This window comes from Durio zibethinus, chromosome 7 (genome assembly GCF_047325235.1).
Source record: "Durio zibethinus cultivar Kanyao isolate XHJ-2024 chromosome 7, ASM4732523v1, whole genome shotgun sequence".
Lineage (NCBI taxonomy): Eukaryota > Viridiplantae > Streptophyta > Magnoliopsida > Malvales > Malvaceae > Durio > Durio zibethinus.
This window is the reverse complement of record NC_143168.1, coordinates 23,905,427-23,922,419: the sequence shown is the minus strand read 5'-3', so window position 1 is coordinate 23,922,419 and position 16,993 is coordinate 23,905,427. Positions and strand designations below refer to the sequence as shown.

The 16,993-nt window shown below is 30.4% G+C and overlaps 2 protein-coding genes across 2 annotated transcripts; one reads left to right on the top strand and one right to left on the bottom strand.

Moving 5' to 3' along the window:
* Positions 1-2,071: 2,071 nt before the first annotated feature.
* Positions 2,072-5,359, top strand: LOC111277087 (ricin B-like lectin R40G2). The gene is made up of 4 exons (XM_022863237.2): positions 2,072-2,901; positions 3,211-3,333; positions 4,528-4,756; positions 5,020-5,359. Coding segments are annotated over exons 1-4 (972 nt in total). The 5' UTR covers positions 2,072-2,283; the 3' UTR covers positions 5,022-5,359.
* Positions 5,360-14,187: 8,828 nt separating this feature from the next.
* On the bottom strand, positions 14,188-16,228 carry LOC111277085 (NAC domain-containing protein 87-like). The gene is made up of 3 exons (XM_022863234.2): positions 15,852-16,228; positions 15,436-15,716; positions 14,188-15,143 (listed from the first exon to the last, which is right to left on the bottom strand). Exons 1-3 carry the CDS (start codon positions 16,036-16,038, stop codon positions 14,448-14,450), a joined length of 1,164 nt encoding a protein of 387 aa, XP_022718969.1. The 5' UTR covers positions 16,039-16,228; the 3' UTR covers positions 14,188-14,447.
* Positions 16,229-16,993: the final 765 nt, after the last annotated feature.

Below are 16,993 nucleotides of genomic sequence, written 5' to 3'. Positions count from 1 at the left end.
TTTTTATAAACTCACAAAAATAAAACTTGAAGATTGTTAGAACTTGGGGTTGAAAAATTGAGAAAAAGTTTCAAGACATGTAACAGTATCACTTTTTTTAAAGTTTTATTCGTCATCACCACTTGATTAATTGATATGTAAAAGAGTTATTGACGATAAATTTTGAAAATACAATGAAGCCTAATGATTGATTGCATTTTATATTGACAAAATCAATTCACTAAGTATTCATCGGTATAAGAATAAAATTATATAATTTGGCTATAAAAAATTTGTGGGGCTTTTTTTGGCTTTTGTTTTATATGCAAAATATTTTTAGGTAAATGATATTTTCAATTTTATATCTTCCAAAAATTAAAAAAGTTCTAATTATAATTAAATAGAGATCTCTTTATACTGACATAACTATGAAATATGTCTATTTGTATTAACATTATTTTTTGGAAAACAAAATTTTTAGTAAATAATTATATCTTTTAAAGAAATATAATTATTCACCATCATATGTAATTCATATTACTTAATATTTTAAAGATGTTCTCATTTCTCTTAATTATAATCTTACGATCAGGGATGGTAAGGTTGTTCTTGCCGAGCTGATCCCTCTGATGAGTACCAGGTGTGTATCTAGCAACTATATCAGCAGAATTACATTTCTCTTGCACTAAAAAAAAGGGAAAAGTTGAGGAAATAAAAGAAAAATAAGTCTTTTGACTTTATTAAAACAAATTAATTGACAACCCAAAAGCCCCTTTTTTGACTGTTATTAAAACTTAAAATTAATTCATTAAGGCAGAGCATGTGATCTTATTTTGATTTGGATGTTACTTTTGTTGTTGTAACCCTGGGTCAAAGATGAGAAGTTCTTCACAAAAGCGAAAGATGAAGAGGGTTTACCCAGCTTTGCTCTGGTTAATAAAGTCACTAGTCAAGCCATTAAGCCTTCCATTGGAGCTACTCACCCTGTAAGACTTCTCCATGGCTTTCAAGTTTTCCTTTTTTTCTGCTCATTTCACATTCTTCTTGTCTAGTTGTAGTTTCCATTGCTACTGGATTAGAATTGTGCAACTTGGCATTCGGTATATCATCCTTTTAAGACAGTATAAAATTGTGTCTGTGCCATAATTTTTTTCTTTTCAGACGGTAAAAATTGTCCTGAAAAGGTTTTTGTCTGCAGGTCTTACTGATACCTTACAAGCCATATGATCCTGATGAGTCCATATTATGGAGTGAGAGCATGGACAATGACGATGGCTATAGAGCTGTAAGATTTGTTGGTCACATTCCCTTGAATCTAGATGTTTTCCTTGGTGATGGGGAATCTGATGGAGTCCATAATGATACTACTATTGGACTTTCACCATCAACATGGGAGATAACCATGGAAGATTGTACCTTATGTAAGTCTCTCAAAAACTAGAAAGTAAGAATCCAGAATATTGTACCTTACACATAAAGAGGCCCAATGTTGCTTCTTTATATTCTTGACTGATCCATATAAATGTATCCTGCTGCTACTAATGTGTGGAAAAGCAATAACAAACATCTCTGTAAATGCCTGCAAATTTTGCCTGAACGTAGTTTCTCTTGTCAATAACTAACCAACGGTTAATGTGGTATTATTAAATCTTGAATTTTTTGTGATTTTATATTCAAGTTAAATCCATTTATGTCTTTAAACTGATCTGAAGATAAGTTTACCAGTGAAAAGTAAAAGCAAACATGGAAAATGTTTTATTTTTTGTTTTCATACCTTGGAACCAGGCGGCTTATCCACCATATTTACATGCCTAGAATGTTTAATTATTTGAATGGTTTCAGCTGTGGGGACTCTTTTATTGACGATATTATTAACTAATCAAAGTCAGGCTTAGACTGAAAAATTAGATATTAAAAGAAACTGAAGCCAGCTCAGAACTGAAAATTTTAAAAACTAAGGCAGGTCCTGGCCCCAAGAATTATTTGAACGTAAGACATGTTCCAAACCAAAATCTCAGAAAAGGAATTTGTTTCAGTTTGTCCAAGTAAAAAGGAAAGTTATCCAATTTTCAAAGGAATTTGTTTCAATTTGCCCGAGTAAACAGAAAAATTATGTAGAACTTGAAAGCTTCTCTGACGAAAATAGAAACTGTTTTTTAAAGAAAAAAACAAATTAATTATATAAATATGTTGTACTATCTATATTTGGTTATACTACAAAACTTGATACTAATCAAGTAGCAGCTTCTTGTTGTTTAGATCAAAAGTCTACAGTTGAAGAAATTATATCAGAATCAAACAATAATGGAATTCCCTTATGGTCACGACCACTCCCACACTCACCACCATAGAAATGATGGCCAAGGAATCCAAGAAAGACCACCAGCACAATATCGTCAACACAATGAATTTGCTCCACCAGCTCAGTACCAGCAGCCACCACCACCACGCTACCAAAAACCTGGCTTTGATGGACCATCACAACAACCACCATCTTCATACTTCCAGCAACCTGGCTTTGCAGCAGCACCACCATCATACCAAACTCCATCATATCACCACCAACAAACCGAAATATTGCCGCCACCAGCAAGCAATGTGACTGATGTACACCACAGTGGTGGTAGCCACCAGCTTGAACATGGTTCATACAACTACTCACCTGCACCAGCGCATGTTACACATGTTCCTCATGAAAGTAGTCAAGAAAGGATTGATCATCATCATCAAAGTGAAGGTCATCACTCTTTTAGTCCCCACTTGTCATCTTTCACTGGCCATCAGTCTCATTCTGGTTTTGCCTCTGAACTCGCCAAGAAACCTACTGTCAAAGTCTATTGCAAGGCTAATCCTAATTTTCATCTTACCATCAGAGATGGTAAAGTTATTCTTGCTCCATCTGATCCCGCTGATGAGTTCCAGGTGTGCATCTAGCAACTATATCGGCACAATTACAATTTTCTTGCAAGTTAATTTTTGGATTATAAATTTGTCAGTTGGTTATCTTGCAATTTGGTTTGATTTGCTTTCTTTCTTGGAAATTATTTCCATATATTATGTAATTTCCTCTCTTTTTGGCCTCCTTATATAGTTATAACCCTTTTTGACTTTACATTAAACAAATTAATTGACAACCCAAAATACCCTTTTGACTGTTATAAAACTTAAAGTTAAAGCAGCGCATATGATCTCATTTTGATTTGGATCTTACTTTTTTTGTTGTTGTTTTAGCACTGGTACAAAGATCAGAAGTTCAGCACAAGAGTGAAAGATGAAGAGGGTTTCCCCAGCTTTTCTCTGGTTAATAAAGCCACTGGTCAAGCCATTAAACATTCCATAGGAGCTAGTCATCCTGTAAGAATTCTTCTTGGCTTTCGATGTTTTCTTATATAATCTGCTAATTTCACATGCTTCTTTTCTAGTTGTACTTTCCATTGATACTAGATTAGAATTCTGCAACTTAGCATTGGGTATGTGAATGTCATCCTTTTACCAACTGAATATCTGATTGTATTACTTTGTTATTCTCTTCATTCTTTCTTTTTTTTTTTTTTTTTTTTTGTGGCATTTTAAAGGTAAGAATTTACGGTTCATAATTGATGAGCTTTACCAATCTTTTCCCTTCTGCTAAACAACATTTGCCACTGCTGAACAAAGAATTCATACCTTTGGTCTACCGTTCTTTACGCATTGCATGTACTGGTTATGGTATAATCAAAGCTTTTTATTTCTATGTAGTCATTGTTCTGAGAGCTTTTGATTTTCTTTACTTGATAATGTTTGCTGATAGGTGAGAACTGAGAAGCAACACACATTCTAATTATAGACAACAGTTCGATATATCATCTACTCTCTTGCTATATGTTTCTCATATTATCCATATTATTCGAATCAACGTGGAGAAGAAATTATTGAATTCCTATTGCTCTCTTCATGTGATAAATTGCTTGTCATTCTTCTCTTTGGCCATCTATTCCCTCATACAATGTTTCTAATCTGTGAAGTTTGACACTTTTAGATTCCATCTCCAACACCTTTAATTACAGAAATTAGGCTTAATTATTAGGTTAAATACAGAAGAATTGAAGTTGAACATGGGCATTATTTGAGTCAAAATTGTTGCTTCTTATTATCTGTTGTTCTGCCAATTCGGTGGCATATAGATGTTGTAACATAATGTATAATTGTTATGATATTGGGGTCTAGATTACCCGCTGTTCAAAAAATTCCAGCAGCTTATCTTGGTCAAGAACAAAATCCTATGATTTCGTAGGTAATTTAGCTTCTTCAATGCTTAAATAAAATGCCCTTGTTTCTGGTATAATGGAAATCATGCTTTTTCCCCTTCTGATATGCTGAGATGAGGCATCTTGGAACCTAGCCTAGATACTGTGCTCACGATTTCACCACCCCTTCACTCTTGATTCCTACAGTAGAAAAAAGTTGTGTGTGCATCATAATTTTTTTTTCCTTTTCAGACATTAAAAATGAAGAAACATTTTGAAATACCAACATTAAATTTGTCCTGAAAAAGGTTTTTCTCCGCAGGTCCAACTGATACCTTACAGGTCAGATAATTTTGATCAGTCCATACTGTGGAGTGAGAGCAAGGTCATGGATGATGGTTATAGAGCTGTAAGAATGATTAATAACATTCGCCTGAACATGGATGCTTTCCAAGGAGATAAGAACTCTGGTGGAGTCAATGATGGTACTACTACTGTGCTCTGGGAATGGAACAAAGGAGACAACCAGCTATGGAAGATTGTACCATATTGTAAGTTTCTCAAAACCTACAAAAGCAAGACAATTAAAATCCCAGCAAAGTTCTATCTATCTTTAGTACCAACTCTTGACAATTTAGGAATCATTTTTCTGCATTCTTAAATCTCTTATCTAAGTAATCAAAGGACAAGCACATGACATGAAGCTTGAAAAGATTCTTGTTTTTCTTTTCCTTTTGGACCATTAGTCAAATGTTGCAAATCTCAACTGCCTTCATTATTTTTTGTTTCTCCTAATAACTGATGATAAATGCAGGATGCTTATGATATGGTGATGCAAGTTCTGGATCGAAGCTGTATTGTGCCTGCTGATTTATAGCTTGGATGGATCCCTTTGCTTTCTCTTCTTGAGGCTTTTTGTGTGTTTTCTTTCCACGTGTGTGAAAATCTTGATGCACGGAGAGGCCTACTACCTGTTAACTTCGGCTGCTACTTTATATTTTCGACTAGTGAATCAAAAGCAATAAAAAAAAAATCTGCTGCAGAGTTTCTGTGAATGCCTGCAAAATCTGCCTATTCATATTTGACATTGTAGTTCCTCTATTATACACATTTCTAAGCTGTTTAATCTTTACTACTGTGCCACCATTGCAGCTTCTTTTGTTTTTCTCAATGGAGTCCACCAGCTGGTGAAGCAATCATCAAGTTCAAAAATCTTCTGGCTTGAATCAGCATAAAATCAGAAACTATTTTAAAAAATAGCTTTTTCTGATCTAATCAAGGATATAATCTGAAATAAAGCATAATCTTACAATTTGATCCACATAAGGGGCCAATTTAGGCTCGAATGCTCCTATCACACAGGACGGTGCGTCCAGTCATAAAATGCATTGTCCAGTGCGATGGAAGCAGCGTTCCTGCAAGCCTCCGTGGAAAGATAGCTTTACCTTTATCCATACAAAAATCTTATCCATTAGCAATGTGAATAAGAGATATTGATTGCTTTAATTTAAAAGTCTCATAATTTTATCTCAAAAAAAATCTTGTAAGTTTGAGATTAAATCTCGATTTATATATCATATCATATCTACACATTCTTTAAATGTGAGATTGGAGGCTGTTACAATCTCTCCAGAATATGTGGATTGGGAACGTTACAATCTCTTTATCTTTAAAGCTTGATATCCTTATCAAGCCGAGTTCAACCAAGACCAAATCAGACGTAACTTTAGAACTTAACTTATATATCATATCATATTCACACATTCATCCAATATAAGATTGAAGGCGTTATAATCTCTCCACATCCTTGTTAAATCAAATCCAACCATAGGACTAAGTATATCATATCTCTCTACCTTTAAAACTTGACGTTCCTATCAAGTCGAGTTCAACCACCGGACCAACCAAGATCAAATCAGACATAGCTTTAAAGTTTAACTTATATCATATCTAACTTATATATCATATTATATCCATATATTCTTCAAATGTGATATTGAAGTCGTTACAATCTTTATTTTTAAAACTTAACATCTCTATCAAGTCAAATCCAACTACATGACTAAGTATATTATATTATATCCACATACTTCTGTCAAGTTGAATCTAACCACAGCATTAAAATCACATAAGATATTGAGATTTTAAAGTTGTTCCCCATCATATAGTACTTAGTTACTGTCAACTGGTCACTACTTGATACCATTTGTGGAGATCCGCATCTAACTTGCGAGATATTATCCACTTTGACTCGAAGATTTTATGATTTTATTCCACAAAAGATACATCACAAATTTGATTTAAATCTCAATATATATATATATATTATTTTTTATTTACATATTCTTTCAACGTGAGATTGAGATTGTTGCATATTATGATTTAAATCATAAGTCAATTCAATAATCAACCAAAAACCTACTACTTTTGCCTGTCTAATTTCATGGAAAAACAAATAGAAGCAAAAGAAAACTAAAAGGCTTTAATAATTGAAGTGTTATAAGGCCAAAAAAGGAGAAAAGAAAAGGTTCCCATTGTCTCACAATTTTCCAAAGTTACAAAAGCTTTCTTATCCTATTTTTATTCCCTACTCTTTATTCAGAGATAAAGGTGAAGCATTTCTGTTGAGCAAATCAGGTATCAGATCACATGAATGTCTCATTCAATTTTCTTTAATCTTACTTTGGTTTCACATCTATATTTTATTCTTATTTCTTGCTCTTGCTTCCAATTTTCTTATATTTCTATCCCATGTATTAGTTGAATACCTATACGTGACAAATAAATTATAAAGAAAATTGAGAATCCATTTGTCATTAAGCAGCACGTCCAAAAGCATGAAAATAGAATCATTTTCCTACCAAGAATCCATGTTGTGTGAACATATTTGTAAATAAAGTAAATTAAAAACTTGGTATTGAACAAATTAAACATCCTAACTCAAACATTGAAAATAAAAAATAGTATTTAATTCAATTGATTCGTGCAATTACTTTTAAGATATGATATTCAATAAATTTAAAATTTAAATCTCAAACACTTATAACTTTTTTTTTTATATATCCTGTATTGCAATGTTCTTCGTATATATAAAATCTAGAATTCAAACTTAAAATTATCCATAATAATTGTATTCTGATTAAAATTCTAGATTCGAATCCCTAGCAACTTTATGTGTAACAAAACAAATTGGCTTAAATTAGAGAACTTTTACATTTTTGGTGCAAATTTTGTAGATTATTAGACTTAATTAATTTTATCGGTTGGCTCAATTTATTTCTGATCCTTCTTTGTGTAAATGTTGCTAACAATCACTTCAACGCGGAGAATCTCTTTAATTAGCAGTATATTGACAGGAAACTTTGAGTTTTTCTATTTGTAATAATATTCCATAATGATTAAGAGGGTTTGTTCACATCATTCACATTGTGATTTAACATTTAATATATCATTGGCCATTGGGTCCCAATAGTCTTTATAGTTCATAGCTCATTATTACATTTACTAATTACACTCCTCAAAATTATGCAGATCAAACGCAAACTTACATTTGAATTTAATTCTTTCAATTTTTTTTTAATCGATAAAGAGTTTTTGGATTTCATCTAACATTTTTTTTTTTTTTTGTATTGGTTCAAGTAGATTTATTTATACAATACCTAATGAATTTAAGGTAAGATATCTCTCCCACTATCTCTTACTAGATTCAAACTCAAACAATAAAAAAAATTTTTTAACGAACTCTCTTTATCATTTGAGTTAATATTTGTGCGTATTTCCTTTCAAAGTTTACATATATATATATATATGTATACTATATAATTCTCTATGTTCTCCATATATAGGTTGCCATTTTATAAAGATTTTTTATGGAATTTTTACTAATAAATGTCACATTTTTTATTAGATATATAATGAGTTGTAAAATTTATATACATCACACTTAAAGACAAGTTTTAATTAAAAATTTTAGCTCATTTAAAATAATTTAAACTAAATTAATGTAAACTCAAGTGCAGATATTGACTAATTATTTGCATTCTAAAGTTATTAAAATTAGCATTTTTAATAATTCTCTAACACATATAGTGCTACCTTATGTTTAAAACTAATGTTTCATGATTATATTGTAACATGGTTATGAGAAAAATGAAATTTTCTCGCACAAACATAGTGTAGGGAACACTTTTGAACCGCACAAAGCCAGGCATTTTTGTTGGCGAAATTAAAGGGCAATGGAGACACCCACGAGTGCCTAAATTATTTGATAGTGACATTAAAAAAGGTCAGATCTTTTTTTACAAAAGAAAACCATAATTTTGAAATAAAAAAATTAAAATTTATATTCGGTATTCTGTCGATTTATAAATTTTATACATTATCAATAAATCAGATGATAATAATTCATTAATAAGATGAATCTGATAATAATATCTCATTAATGAGTAAATTATTTTAATTTACATATATTTATTTTAAAGATTGATATTTACTCATTAATGAGTTATTATTGTTTGATTCATTAATAACATATAAAATTTATATACTAATAATATATCAAATATAAACTTAAAAAATTATACATATTAATATTTAAAATTCAAATATAATAAATATCAATTTTTAAATATAATTATATGGACAAATTAAAATAAATATCTTATTCATAAATTAGACTTTTACAAGGCTAAATTAAGCCGCCATTTTTTTTTCATAAAACACTGTATAGCTTTTATTTTACCAGAAAAATTCAGGGTCTTATATATTTATTCAATGTTTCTATAAATTTGGGTTTTTCAGTTATTACATGTAGTTTTCCAAAGTCCCAAACAGATTGTCATATGCTTCCTTTCTATATTGTCATAATCATTGTTAGTCCCCACACGTCTTTGATTAAAGCATGATAATCTACAATTACCTCAGCAAATAGAATCTTATTTGTGTTTTAATTTAAACTTGCAAGAAATTAAAAATTGAACATCTTTGATGTCAAAATCTATTGGATTGATGCGTTGTTTTTGGTTAAACCTTACAGTAATAGGATTAATTGCTAGAGCGATACATCTCATTCTAGAGACATTGGCACAATGTTTCGGACATTGGATTATTAATATACAGCTGATTTTATGTATTATCAATATAATTTTATAATTTTATAATAATTAAAAATTAATATTTATTTTTAATAGTCCATTCTTCTTTTGAATATTGAGAAATTTGAACGAAATCAAAAGGTAAGAAATAAAAGGACGAAATTTATATAAAATTTTTTAGGTGAAATTTATAAATTTTCTTAAATAAAATAATAAAAATTTCAAATCAATAAATTGATAGAATTTAATGTGAAAATTAATAATATATAAAAAATAATTTAAAATATTATTTAAAATTCAAATATAATTGAAACTTATTTAATAATAAAAATTTTATTAATATTTTTATTAAAAATATATATCTAAAATTATATACATTAATTAAAATTTTTTAAAATTTAATTTATATGAAAATTTTTTTAATTTATTAATTTTAATTTTAATTTAATTATTTATAATTAAAAATTTTACGAATTCCACTAAAAATTTTTTTATTTAAATCTTTATCGAAATAAATTACCAATGGTATTTTTTTCTTAACTGGATCCAAAAAGTCCAAAAGAACAGAAAGAAAATAAAGCGTCGGACCCACTAAGTCATAACCCTTGTGCAATGAACTGGTGACGACGTGGCAGCACGTCAAAATATGTACAGATTAAGAAAATAATGATGACTTCAGCTGATGTCAAAACACTTTAACGGCAAATTTCCGTTTTCACCGTTAAGCCAATGTCCGAGCAGCCCGAAACTTCATAGTTCGTGTCTTGTCGAGTCCCTAGGTTTTGATTCTGTACGGCAAAGATCATGTTCGCACCATAGGCTTTCGAGTTTTTTTTTTTTTTTTTTTTAAGATGCTTGCTTTTCAAAGAAACTTTTGATGAAAGAGAATCATAAAAAAAAAAAGTTTTAGTGTCAAGATTGGAAAAAATAAACTATATATACTATTACTAATTTATAAAGTTATTTCTTTTATATAAAATTTTATTAGTTTAACTTATTATTCGCTACGTAACACTAATGCTACTTCAAAATATTATATATATGTACAGTTACTTAAATTTTAATATAGAAAAAAAATAAATTTAATTAATGGAATAAAATTAAGAGACACTTATTCTTGGTCCTAATTTTATGGTTGTTGTTCATTTTTTACTTAAAAAAGAAGAATCAAACACTTGATTTTTTATATAAACAAATCAAATTTTAAAAAAAATTTCAAGTAATAAATTTAATTTCAAATTCAACTTTTAATTGATGCTAGCATATATATATATAGGAAGCAAAGGCCTTAAATATGATAGTGGTACACGCATAGAGAGCATTACAAAGTAATATCTTTGTAATAAGTAATTAACAAGTAGAAGTGTAGTCAAGTTATTTCAATATCTATGTAATAACTAATTTATTTTTTTCTATTTTTTTCCTTTTTGGACACTCCATTTGTATATGGATTTATTTTTCTTTAATTTAAAAATGAATTTGTGCATGCATTCTAATTTGTTATATTATTATTTTTATATAAGTAGCTTCTATCAGATTTTGAGTTAAAATATAATTTTTGTTATATGAGAGAGCATAACTTAAAAATAAAAAAATAATTGTAATTTATTAGATGTTATATTTTAAAATTGATTGCATGAATCAATTGAGTTACGTTTTTTGTTTTAATGTAGTTAAAATATAGTTTAGAACATTATTAATGTTTTAATAACTTAAATTAAAATAAAGATTCTAAAATAGTTAAAAAGAGAAAAACAGTATAATGAAGACAAAAATCAAGAAAGAAGAATCTTTCTCAAGGTATGTGGGGTATATATATATATATATAAAGAGAATTCTTGGTTTCCAAGCCAGAAATTGCTTCTCTTATAGGCCATTTGAGGTACATTTTTCTACAAGCCTTTGAATTGTTTGTCTAAGAAGTCAATTTACTTTAGTTAAAACACTACTTGTCATGTTAGAATTAATTACTTTTAGTTAAGAGAAGATTAATTAATATATGTAATCCAACAGTTGAGCAGATGAGATATGGGGTTTTTGTGTGCATCACCTTTAAATTAAAAGGCAATCTATAGCAACAAGCATTTTATTCAATAATATATAAATGCATGTATATCTTTTTATATTTGAAGAGTGATTCGAATTTTTTATAAAATATTCATAATTAAAAGATTTAAAATATGCATCAAGTTTTTAATTTCACTTATGAAAAAAAAAATTATTGACAATATATATATAAAAAAACGAATTCCTAGTAAAAACTTATGCTTATTCCGTTTAAAAAATAATTGATTGATTATGAATATATATTAAACTAAAACAACATCAATGACGAAACAAGGGCAAAAACAATAGAGATATGGGTCTAAATCAATCGAAACTACTATTACAAAGAATACTGTTCAAATGTTCTAGAGAATCTCACAAATCACATACATATATATATATATATATATATATTAATTAATGAGAAAAAAAGAAGTTTGTTTCCCAGGAAACAACTAAGAAATTAACCCTTTAGAATACTGGTATTTTCCTGCAGTTGGAATAAATCCTGCAGCATCTAGAAAATTTTTGGATACGTAGTGGAAATTGTATGCTTTCACTGGCGTTATGTGAAGATGCCTATATACAACTACATTACCTAAACACATTTGGTAAGTTTCAAGCCATTAAATGTTTTCTCAAATGACTAGCACTAAGAGATAAAGAGATTAGGTTGGATTATATTTAAAAGTCAATGTTATATGAAATTTCCTAACTTTTACTTGCGGGATCGTTATATTGAAATATTCATTTATATCATCATTATTCATATAATACGTACACTCAGAACATACAAGTTGATAATAATTTATTGATAAATCGATGACTTTTACACATTTATTAATGATATTAATATAACATGTTTACATAAAAAGTACGTCAAAATTAAAATTCAATTACATCTAAAAAAAAGTAACGTACACATGACTTTGAATTAATAAGAAAAAACGAATCTCACAAATTAAATAACTTAATGAAGATAAGCAAGAAGAAAATTGCATCAAATCTAGAAGTTTAGACTGAAACCTACTAGCAAGACCGATATAAATCTAATCTTAATACAAGTGGCAAAATTTATTTCAAGGGAATATGTAAACCATATTTGAAAAATACTGCATGCATATGTGATTAAAACTGGAAGTTTTATTAATTAAGATTTATGGAGATTAATTAAAAATCTAAAATTGAATTAATGCAAGAAATTCTAAAATAGGGGAAAACGTGAAAAAGATGGACCAATTGAGTCGGTGTGACTGTGAGCAGTAGCCAGCCAGAGTGGTGATGGAAAGAGAGAAAAAATGAAAACGCGGATAAGATCATGATCATCACTTTAAATATGATGAGATCAAAATTATAGCAAAGATAAGCTAAGGAAAAGGCACGTTCACTTTCAAAAGCTGAAAACGATGTGGAAAAAGAAAATAATAAATGGTGGAGGCTGGCAATTGGTTGGCATCCCCATGTTTTCATGCAACAAATCAGGGTTTTTTTTTTTTTTTTTAAATCTTTTCTTTTTGTTCAAATTCTGTTCTTAAAACTCTCTCCTTGTCCTTGCTTCATTAAAAATTTTTGCCCGTTTTAATTCCCATCCATAAAAACAAAACCAAAAGGCCGGTTAACTTTCCTGCAAGCATGAATCTCCTAAGGTTGGGAAGCTTTGGTTTGAATAGAAAGTAAGTTAATGATGGAGGGTTCAATGCACATCCACACAATCACACATGAACGTTTCTTCTCTTACAATAACCGATTCCCAATCATTCACCTGTGAAATTTTTTTTCCCCTTCAACTTTCTTTCATCATGTTTTTTTCCTGGCTATCAGTTACATATTCCCATCTGACCTCCTTTTCATAACAACTTCATTGAAAAGGTACAAGAAAAAGATGTCATTCATCAGATCACAACATTACTTGAAGCGATTTTAAACATGTTATAAACATTATGATAAGATACACATCGTTTTAGTCTCTTGTAAAAACAAGGAGTCGATCTGGGGTATATAAATTTAATCGATGTTTGTAACTTATATAATTTATTACAGTAAATCCAAAATTTGGATGAAAAAAGAAAGAAACAGCTGTCGAAAGGGTATATTCAAGGCATATGTAATAATTAATTATGATACTTAAGACAGAAGATTAAGTTTAAGCCTTGTGGATTAAGAAATATTGAGGGATTGTTATTGTGAGGGATAGGCACATTGGCTGCAGAGGTCAAGGGAATAATTCACATGATTCATCATCTGGTTCAGTTCAGTTAATCTCAAGGAGGGTGGTAACATTTCTGTATTTAAAATCCATTTGGCTTTCTTGAAATCCAATGTTACTTAATCAGTCCTTTTCACAATTATTAGAAAATTTTTTTTTACAAAAAACGATGCAGACTGCGGATAGGAGAGGGATTGCAGCTGCCATTAACAAAAAGAATATAAACAATTAACTTCATGACAATTATTAACTAAATAGAAAAGTTCCTAATTATATCAAATTAATTTGAAGTTTGGAACTATATTTTATTGAAATTATTTTCAAAATTAATTAAGATTCATGTGCTCAAGTAATACTAAAATTAATTAATTATAGCGGTCCGATTAATCTACTAGTGTCAAGTGACTTTTGAATAAATAAATTTTCAGAATTCAATAATTGAAACATAACTACATCAGATGAAAGGAAGTTCAGACATGGAGCTGATCTTTCATTTAACTGGCAATTGAAAACAAGTAAATAAAATAAGCAACCTTAAATGTATGTTTGGGTTTAAGTAGGAATATGATTGGAACATATGAACGTGGAATCAATGCGACTTTAATGCTAAAAAAATAAAGAAGATGGAAAAATGAGAAAAAAAAAAAAGAATAAATTCACTACCATAAGAAAGAATTCATGTACATGGAATCTTTCTCAGTTATATGTAATAATCTGAAAAAGATTTGGACACCATGAATCTATCTATACAAGTATATTTTTTTTTTGTCAGAATCCAAGAAAATTTTCAATCTAATAATCACCTAGTGGAGAACAGACTGTTTCAAATCATACATTCCTAGGAAATTAACAAGCCAACTTGCTGATCATGAACAGTGTATATCCTTCAAATTTTAGCTAGTAGTCCCATAAACATCCCAACTCTTCTATATCTTCAAAAGATTTGCTGGTTCCAAGTTCAATGCTCTTGGAGACCACAGATGAAATCTCATTGTTGGTAATTTCAGTGCTGAGGCCTGTATCTTGTGAGTGACTGAGCATAGATTGATTTGATGAAAACTGCTTCACCTTGCTCTGTCTGTGAGCTTTAGATATTCTGTCAGCACTGTTGGCAGCCAATGTTCTTAGAATTGCCTGGTCACTGCCTCCGAAGCCAGTACCGGAATTGCTTGGAGCTGATCCACTGCTCCTTCCTTGGTGCAAGTAGGAAGAATTTGGGGCACTGCCTTGATGGAAGAAGATGGGATTTGGGATTGGAATTTGAGGGTTAAACATGGAGCTTTCTGTCTGATAATGGTCATTTGGAGCTTGAAGAAAGTTTTGATTATTCAATGTGGAGAAGTTGGAGCTGCCGAGGTAGTTCCCATCTGAGGATCTTGACATTGGGGTTGTGTTGATGGCCTTGAATTCATTTTCACCATCGGTGAAGCTTGAGCCTGCTTTGATGGAGTAAGCAGGATCCATGAGAGGAGGCAGTGAAGCATAATCCACAAGATCATCCCCAAAAGAATTCATTCTTAACAGCTGATCAGGAATTGGACCTTTCTTGATCCCTGTATTCTTATGGAAAACCCGACAAACAACCCATTCGTCCTGTAAAAAGGAAAAAAAAAAAAAAAAGAACATATTTAATGACCTCCATTTAGTCTATAGATTCTTCATTTACACAAAAGCAAAGAAAGAGACCCCATGAAAGAAACACTCAACCAACAAAACAGTAAAAACATGATAAAATTGAAAAGCTACAGCCCTTTTTCAATTAGTATTTTTTGGATTAATGAAATTGAAAAAGCGATATAAAGTTTTTAAACAGGGAAAAAAACTCAAAAGAAAATTTCTCTTTTAGAAATGAAAAAAAAAAAAAAAAAACTTTTGAAGTGTATACCTTTGCACCCTTGGGAAGATTATAGTAAGAGAATTTGCCTTCAAGCCTATATTCATGCATGACCCAATTTGTTTTCTCTCCTTTAGGAGCTCTTCCTCTGTAGAAAACAAGGGTCTTCTTCATCCCAACAAGGCAACCTTTTCCTTTGAAAATCTCTTTATCTTTTCCAGTTGCCTTCCAATATCCAGCTTCAGTTGCTCGATTGGTTCTCATCCCGGTCGGATACTTCCTATCTCTCTGGCAAAAGAAATACCATTCTTTCTCTCCCATCTTAGCTTTCACTGCAAAATTAAGCAAAGGAAGCAAAGATTAGATACAAATACAAGGCAAATACAGCAGCAGCAGCAAACTACTAATAACAAAACTAAACATCCAAGCAAAGAGAAAAAAAAAAACAAAATTAAGGGAAAGCTTACTAGGCAAATCCCAAGGTTCACACTTGTTCAAATCAGCTTCACCCATAGCACTTGCACTGAAGTCGCTGTTCATTACCTTCTCTGTAAGATAATGAGTTATGATCTCCTCATCAGTTGGATGAAACCGAAAACCAGGTGGCAAATCGATGAGGTCTTCTCCTTTGTTAACAACAATAGCTTCTTCCATGGAATTAAAATCCTCTAAATTTTAAAACCCTTTATAGGATTAAACAAAAACAAAACAACCCAGAAAAAAAAAAAAACTACAACAAACTGTAATGGAAATCAAAGAGGGCAAGAAGACAAAGATATAAGGACAGAGAAGGAGGGTGTGTCAGGCTTTTGCAGAAGAAAAATGAAAGGAAGGCCGTTAAGAAAGTAGAGCAAAGGGAAAAAAAGGAGCTTAAATAGAGGAGAAGAGCTAATGCTGATGGAAGATCCGTAGGCTGCAAGGCACTTTCCAAGCAAGCCTTGATTGGGTAATTCAATTCTTAGCCACATCTACCTGTTTGAAAACAAACAGTATGAGATTCAAAATAAACTTTAAAAAAAAATGGTAAAAAGGAGGTTTCTAAGCCAGTAGTAGGGGACCCATGTTTCCAGCAATCTTTTCCCATTAGAATATGTGACTTTTTTCCGTTTAAAACCTACCCCAAAGCTAAAAATTCTATATATCGCCAGGTTGCAGAATTCTAAATCCCCAGCAAACCTCTTTTTTTTTTATCTTTATAACAGGGTCTTACTTCAAAGCATTTGAAAAAAAAGTTGATCAAATATTTTCCAGTAAAAATAATATCTTTTTAAAACAATTGCTGCTGCGCATGCCTTTCATGATTTTATCCGATGAATTTGTCAAGCTTTTGCAGCTGCAAATTTAGGTTGGGTTTTGTTGGCTATACTTTAATTCACATGTAGACTATTGTGGTATTTTGGTATGACTTGGTGTACATATATCCAAATTAACTCGAGGGCTGTGGAACTCATTGGAACAATTAAAAGTAATAATTTCTTTAATAAATTGGAAGGAAACCACTCCATTTTGAGGGAATCTAGGGGGGGTTTTATGCTTCAAAAGATGAAGATGAAGATGAAGAAAAAGGGCAACGAAATTTCAATGAAATTTCGATTTAAAGATTATTCCT

Coding starts and splice junctions, on each gene's coding strand:
- LOC111277087 (XM_022863237.2), top strand. CDS start 2,284: ATGGAATTCCCTTATGGTCACGACCACTCCCACACTCACCACCATAGA. Junction 2,902..3,210: donor ATCCCGCTGATGAGTTCCAG/GTGTGCATCTAG, acceptor TTGTTGTTTTAG/CACTGGTACAAAGATCAGAA. Junction 3,334..4,527: donor CCATAGGAGCTAGTCATCCT/GTAAGAATTCTT, acceptor TTTTCTCCGCAG/GTCCAACTGATACCTTACAG.
- LOC111277085 (XM_022863234.2), bottom strand. CDS start 16,038: ATGGAAGAAGCTATTGTTGTTAACAAAGGAGAAGACCTCATCGATTTG. Junction 15,717..15,851: donor TGAACCTTGGGATTTGCCTA/GTAAGCTTTCCC, acceptor TTAATTTTGCAG/TGAAAGCTAAGATGGGAGAG. Junction 15,144..15,435: donor ATCTTCCCAAGGGTGCAAAG/GTATACACTTCA, acceptor TCCTTTTTACAG/GACGAATGGGTTGTTTGTCG.